Below are 7,506 nucleotides of genomic sequence, written 5' to 3'. Positions count from 1 at the left end.
CATTAAGCTAGTTTATTTGTGCTCCAATTTTTGCAACATGGATGAATAAAAACGGATCAAGTTGTGGAAAGTGTCTATGTGATATATTTTTTACTCAGTAGAGATGTCAGACACATATTTGATTTGTCTAAAAACATTATCTGTTACAAGAAATGGTGTGTGTGTGTGTGTGTGTGTGTGTGTGTTAGTGTGTGTGTTTTAGGAAGTATATCACAGAGCTCATGCTGTTGTTAGGCCTTAAATCGCTTCTTTGTTTCACTCCGGGACGTATGCTCTCCCATTGAGGAGTTGGGGGGGTGGCCTCGCGCACTCGTGCGCTCGTGCCCACTAGATAACGAGCTCATGCAGAAGAAGCCCAGACGGAGTATTGTGTGAAGCAGCACGCAGGGTAAACTGCGTTCCTCGCGTCAGGGCGGGGAGGCCATGGATCACATAGGGATAAGCTTATTGGGGTCGCATCTGCAACAGCATGCGCACGTAGAGCCCATCAGCTTTGGAATTGATCAGATCCTCAGCAACGTGGAGCATAATTGCATGCTGGGTGTTAAGATGCACGAGCCAGACTACGGACACCCGGTGTACATTGGCAGCGTTAGCGACGGCGGCAACAGCGGAGGATTTGCGTGCGGCAACACTGGGTATAATGGCACTAGTAGCTCGTGCGGCGGGACTTATCACATGAATATGGATGTCAATGTGAACGGGACCAACGAAAATACCGCTGGGGTTATCCGTGTACCCGCACACCGGCCCCTGAACGGAGGGAACTCCATGCCGCCGGTTAGCGCTACTATCAACAACCTGACTACACTCACCTTCCCTTGGATGGAGAGCAACCGACGCTACACTAAAGACAGGTTCCCAGGTAATAATATAATATAATATAAATTACAAGGAATAAATGTATATAATTCTACGGCGGTGCTCTATTTTTAAAAGGCCGAGATGGGATATGTGTTTAGCCTAGACATAATTTCACTTCGAAAATGAAACAGTGATGAATAGATTATAATGGATGTATTGTGAATTTAAGGATAAACGTTCTTAGAGTTTCTTATTTCGTCAGTTTTAGCTTGGTCTTTGTTTCTCAACCCACCATATTACCGATTCACATCAATTCAATTCAATTTAACTAATTCAAGTGAAGAAACCCCCAAAGCGGTCCGTTTCGGAAGCATGAAAAACATTTAAGGATTGTTATGCTATGTGAATGCATAGACTGATGTTATACTTTAAATATGTTGTCGATATATATATAAATACTTATTCTTATTCACATAAACTTAAAAATAAACTTAAAAATGGTTCAAGTTCTCCAAAATAGGCTAAACTGTTTGGGGGTTAAGAGTAAATATTAAATACGTAGAAAACAGTTTAGCTTACTTTATTTCAAATATCAACAATGATGTTTGACCCTGGTTGCTAAATTGACAATATATAGGGGCAAAGCATCGTTAATTATATTATGTTCATATTTGCAATAGGCCTACAGACTATCTTGAGATCAAATGTGTTTTTTCGCTGTGTTGCCTTTTAGCGTAATGTCTTCCCTGCTTTGACCCGTCCTGTCATTTTCTATCCTGTCCTGTCTTTTTTGTTTATGTCATGTCCTGTGCTGTCCAGTGTCACTCTCACCCCTCAATGTAACACGTCGTGTAGGTCATCCTTATCAGACCCGGGCGCCTCCTAAGAAGAAGAAGCCCCGGACATCTTTCTCTCGCCTGCAGATCTGTGAGCTGGAGAAACGGTTCCATCGGCAAAAATACCTGGCGTCTGCTGAGAGAGCTGCTCTAGCCAAAGCTTTGAAGATGACTGATTCTCAGGTCAAAACCTGGTTCCAAAACAGACGGACCAAATGGAGGTGAAATAATGCATGAGTCTCATGCATGAATCATTCGTACCAACAAATCTGATGTGTGAGTGATTTAGGAGTTTCACCAATTTCTCATTTTTGAGTTCTCTTTGAGGTACTAACTCAATTTATGTGTTGTCCAGACCTGTCGTGTGAGTCACACGACAGGTGAGTTTCATTACTTTGAAGGAAATATGAGTAAATGAAACTCGTCATTGTGTTGAAATTAGTCTGTTTAGCGCTGCAATTTAAATAATAAGATAATTCTAAATTTATTGATGTACTTGATATATTTATTTTCGCTATTGGGAGTTCACAGTTTGACGTGCGTCTTGAGCAAGGCGAGCACGGTGACGACTGGCTTGATTTGTCAAATGTTAATTGCATGAAAGCTATATTTTCAGATTAAATTTACCACAAATGAATTACATTCTCCAGGTGATTGATGTTATGCTGGAAGTCCTTGGCTAATGACACATCTTGTCAACCCGCAAACAAGACTGGAGCGCTCACACAACGAGCGTCAAATGAGCAGTCGTACCGCGCATAGTTGGTGCTGTGGTGGCCAAGTGGATGTGCGTTGACACAGTTGGGGCTGCTCTGCATACCAGAGAAGGCATGTGTAATTGTTATCATGCTGTTTATTATACAATATTGCAACAACGAAAGTGTCAAATTGCCTGATCCAGCAACAACAGATATGCGCCACCTTTATGACAAGTGTCTGTTCTTCTAATCATATGATTCCATTTAGCCAATTATCTTTCTTGTCTCAAAACTAAAAATTGTTTCGTTATTTTGGCTGTTATTTCGTTTTAGTCAGTCTCTTAATTCCACTGCTAAAAGCTTTCTTGGTCTGTGAAATAATCTCCGAACCTATTTTAATCTTTGATACCAATTTAATTAACAAACACTTCATGACACATGGGACAGCAATTGTACCTTATATGGTATTACAGGGCCTACGATTATGCTACTTTGATATATCCTGCAAGTTCGCTGTACGCAAGGTTGATATGTTGCGGCTGTGGAAGAGGGGTAGAGCGGTCGATCTAAGTGCAGAAGGTCGGCGGTTCGATTGTAGTTTCCCCCCATCTGTATGCGGCAGTGTCCTTTGTTAAGACGCTGAACCCAGAATGGCCTCTCACAGATGTTGAATGCACAAATTGGCAGAAGCTTTGGATAAAATCCTTGGCCAATAAATGTATAAAAATTACTGTTTTCATCATTGGCTTTCTTCTCCCTTGGCCTTATCAGAGACATTTATGCAACACATAAGTAAAATATTTAGCTGTCAGTTTAGGCTATGTAGTCTAATACAACAGCATTGTAAAAAAATCCTTCTAATGTTCTGTATTTGTTGAATATTGCTTCACCTGGGGTGATTTTAGAGAATTAAACTGAGCTGTAATGAAATACACGGACATGTGCTTCTGTTATTGTGTCTACCACCATTCAAATTAATAGGGTGGACAAAATAAAAGAAACGGCTGTCATGATGAATCGGTTTACTGAAAAACTGGATGTTCTTCTTAAATTCAAAATATAACAGAAATAAAGCCTAAACATTTGACAACCTGATTTATTAAAAAAATTTTTGTTCAAGTCAATTGTATTAAGCACAACATTTTATTGAAAATTTAATAAGGTTAGAGAGCAGAAAGAGAGAAAAAACCAACATTTTCATTAAAGTAAAGTACATATGTATATGGTTGTTTTCAATGTTTTATATGCCAATAAATCTGTCCTAACAGAGCCTACAGGATCATATTTTCCTAAATGCAATAAACTAAAAGTATTGGTTACCCTCAGTTATTTCAGTTTGTTGAGTTTCTCCAATGTTTTGTTTAAAAACCACAATCTGATATAGACATAAACAAACCAAGGCAAAATGCATAAAAACGCTGCCACCAAATAATAATGGATTGACCTGAAAAAGCGTTCTAAAATATTGTGCATTATATCTGCATTTATCATCAATTTACTACAGTTTTGCGCAAATTACAATTTACGCGAGACATGTTATTAACAGAGAGTATGTTCATGTATTTGTTGACCAAGAACAACAGATGTTAGTGCTTGCTCATTGTGGATTTCTCAATATTTTTTAAGGTTTGAAGTGCATTGACAAAATGTCAATTAAGATTTGGCGCTTTACAAATAAAATTGAATTGAATTAAAAAGTCTCTTTCCCAGTCACGTTCTTCCATTTTGACATGTCCCTCCATATTTTTGGGACTGTGGAGGCCGATTTAAAAAACATTAATGTTCAAGATATTCTATTTTCATTGTGGTTATTTTATTCTTTATAACTGTTTTTGTCTTAGATTATTTTATTTTTCGATATCAATCATAGATTTTTCGATTTTTTAATTACAAAGGCGCGAGTAGCAGGTCCTGAGGTATTAATACAATATCGAGACATGCATTGATATGTGAGCACTCAGCGGTGTCTCCTTGTCACTGTTGTAGGCGGCAGACTGCGGAGGAGCGAGAGGCCGAGCGGCAGCAGGCCAACCGGATTCTTATGCAACTTCATCAGGAAGCCTTTCAGAAAAACATCAACCAGCCGTTGACCCCGGACCCACTTTGCCTGCAGAACAGGTCTCTGTTCGCACTGCAAAACCTGAAGCCCTGGACCGAGAATACCGCCAAGATCAGCAGCGTGTCGGCCTGCAATTAGAGTCAACACACAGCCTGCAGCTGGTACCCGCAACGGCACTGACGGGCAGATACATGGGCTGTAGGCTATATCCCGCAGGACATATTTGAAAGACAGGTTATCCCCCAACCTCTCTTCTCGTCCGCTCTCTACAGTTAACATCAAACATGCTTCACACATACTAGAACTGCGCCGATCATGCCCTGATGTGGATCCCTACGAGCACGAGACTGAATGGTAGATTTAGCCCTGCACAGATCAGACTGTGGACATTTGTGGAAACATTGTGGAGGTATCCTCTGTCAGAGGACCAGCACAGACTGGTACTTTGACTTGTTGTATTATAGTGGGACTTGATATTTCAATTACAGCATATTCCTCATTATCTGTCATATTAAATGACCTTTTACTCAACTGCAAAATATCAGGGCACTTGTATTCACTTGTATAACACTCTTAATTACATATTTATCATTTAAGTATAAATGAGCCTAAAGACAACATCACATCAAAATACAAACATATTTAACGGCACTTAGCAGTTACATTTAATGCTGAGCGTACTTTTGACCACAGTGTAAAATTTTACATTTCCTCTTTCATAATTTTTTATATAAATCTTTCACTTTATTTTCCTATATCCACAGGGCATATTCTATTTTATTTTAACTTTTCCATGTGTGCTATCGCATGTGTGTGTATCATATTATAATTAAAATAAATAAAAAATGTAATATAAACTGTTGGTAATATTCTAATGACCATAATATATTCCGACGACTGAAATATATTTTTCTCTCTGCAGTATTGACAATGGAAGTATTAAATAAGTCTGTTCAGCTGTAGCAATTAGTCTTTTAATTGATGAGGCATTTGACAGAGAACTATTACAAATATTTTGATAACTGATTAATCAGTCAAGTCATTTTTTTAATTGTCAAACATTCGCTGTGTCCTGCTTTGATGATTTTATTTGTCTTATGCCGCAAAGCTATCTTTGTGTTGAGTGTTGTTCAAAGACATGTCTTATGACTCATGTATAATGTCATGTTACTTACTGTATATTCAATTACTTAACCCTTTGATACACAAGCTATGCAACAACTCCATGTCAACATGGGTCAAAAATGACCCGTATTGACCTACAATGTTATTTCATGCACAGCTGAGTGTTTCTTTGCTATATTTTTGGAAATCAATTTATTTCATCATTTAATATTCAAAGTATTCATTAAATAGCTTGTTTTTGATTACCATAAATCATTATTTTAATTTGATCTTTCTCAATTTATGAACAAAAATATTTTTTGTATTTTTATATCAAGTTTACACACATGGGTCAAAAATGACCCTATGGAGTTTTAATAGTAAATATCTTTGCCATAAATTTATTTCATCATTCAGAATTCCAGGAGTTCCTCAATTAACTTGTTTTTGATCATTACAAGTTCTTATTTTCATTTGTCCTTTTTTACTCTTTTAAAGTAAACCGAAACGCAATAAGGTTAAAATCATTCAAATCAGTGTTTTCCTCAATAACTGTACAATGTTAGATCTTACAATATATAGTCATGGATATTCATCAGCCGCAATAATTTACTATATTATTGTACCCATATCTGAGAATGATGACAGTGACAACACAAGATATCCATAATCGGAAGACAACAGAGCAACTATCAGTCGAGAGATTGGTAACAATTACGATAAACCGTCAGACAAACCGATTGCAGGATTGTTTACATATTGACACATCACATTTTTGGTGAGCTTGTCCGCAAACAGCTGTTCATTTTCACATTCAATAGGAACAACATGATTATTTGGGACCGGTATTGGTCAATTTGGCCATTCCAGTAGTCCCTCTTTTTTAATAATAAATAATATGATTATATTATGAAAATACACATTATATATTATTCATAATATATTAAATGTATATTATTCATTTATATAGCGCCTTTCAAGAGGCCCAAGGGCGCTTTACATGTGCCAGTGGGGATATAATACAAAATAAAAACACTGCTTTTGGTCTCCACTGCCTCCTGGGACCTCAAATATATGTGTATTCCATGAAATGTTGTTTTATGGCTGCAACATGTATGAAGAGCCCACAGGACAAATTTCTCCCCGAGGGACAATAAAATTAATCTTGAATCTAAATGTTGAATATATGGCTTCATCTTCAAACTTCCCCATCTGCATGATGAAGTGTCTTGGTGAAAGATACTGAACCCATAAATAGCCACTCATTGATGTTGAATGCACTAATTGTAAGTCTCTTTGGAAAAAAGCACCCCCAAATGAAATTAAATAATTATAATAGTTGCCACTTGCTGGTGAGCAGGTGGGCATTAGCTTTTTACAGCTGTTTCGCTGAAAACAGCTTTTGCTGCAACTGAGGGTGCACTGAGTGATGAGAATGAACTCGTAGCCTAAGCAACTGTGTCTATGTTGAAGTGGTTCGTTGAGATTATTTTCTGTCCTTTGAATGATATTCTGAGCAGTCCTGTTAATATTAGCAGTGGTCTCAAAGTGGGGGGCGTGCCCCCCTGGGGGGGCGCGGACACTCTCCAGGGGGTGCGCAATGTCACAGACAAAAAAAAAAAAAAACACACACATTCATACAATGCATCTATTCGCAGCACTTTGTTATTCTATGGGGGCCATTCAGGGTTCAGCATCTTGCCCAAGGACACTTCGGCATGCAGATGGGTCAGACTGGGGATCGAACTGCCGACCACTAAATATTCAACAACCATGCTTTAATACAATTACATCACGTTGATATGAATTGATATGTTCGAGTTTCTGCGCAAGAAGCACGGCATCGTCCCGAGAACACACCTCCATGAAGCATCGCGAGAAGAAAAATACCGGAAGTCAGGTACGGAACCGGTCGTGTTCGTCAGGCGTACGGAGAAGGCAGGAGAAAATTATTTTCCATCCAATCATATGCGAGCGAAATATTGTTCAGAAATCAGCTGTTAGT

At 38.3% G+C, this 7,506-nt stretch overlaps 1 protein-coding gene across 2 annotated transcripts; it reads left to right on the top strand.

The window, feature by feature from the left end:
* Positions 1 to 257: 257 nt before the first annotated feature.
* tlx1 (T cell leukemia homeobox 1) lies at positions 258 to 6,677 on the top strand. 2 transcript variants are annotated; one of them, XM_053436796.1, is made up of 3 exons: positions 258 to 865; positions 1,660 to 1,861; positions 4,325 to 6,677. In XM_053436796.1, the coding sequence occupies exons 1-3, from the start codon at positions 424 to 426 to the stop codon at positions 4,533 to 4,535; spliced, it is 855 nt and encodes a 284-aa protein (XP_053292771.1). In that variant the 5' UTR covers positions 258 to 423; the 3' UTR covers positions 4,536 to 6,677. The 2 variants fall into 2 exon arrangements, with proteins under 2 accessions (XP_053292771.1, XP_053292770.1); XM_053436795.1 differs by having other exon boundaries at positions 1,624 to 1,861.
* Positions 6,678 to 7,506: the final 829 nt, after the last annotated feature.

The sequence above is a fragment of the Pleuronectes platessa genome, chromosome 12 (genome assembly GCF_947347685.1).
Source record: "Pleuronectes platessa chromosome 12, fPlePla1.1, whole genome shotgun sequence".
NCBI classification, from domain to species: domain Eukaryota; kingdom Metazoa; phylum Chordata; class Actinopteri; order Pleuronectiformes; family Pleuronectidae; genus Pleuronectes; species Pleuronectes platessa.
Note: the sequence above shows the minus strand (reverse complement) of the source record. Positions and strands in the feature narration are given on the sequence as shown.

Excerpts from the sequence above, each read along its gene's own strand:
- tlx1 (XM_053436795.1), top strand. The coding sequence starts at position 424 with ATGGATCACATAGGGATAAGCTTATTGGGGTCGCATCTGCAACAGCAT. Across the intron at positions 866-1,623 it reads CACTAAAGACAGGTTCCCAG|TGTCACTCTCACCCCTCAAT; the intron begins GTAATAATATAA and ends TGTGCTGTCCAG. Across the intron at positions 1,862-4,324 it reads AACAGACGGACCAAATGGAG|GCGGCAGACTGCGGAGGAGC; the intron begins GTGAAATAATGC and ends TCACTGTTGTAG.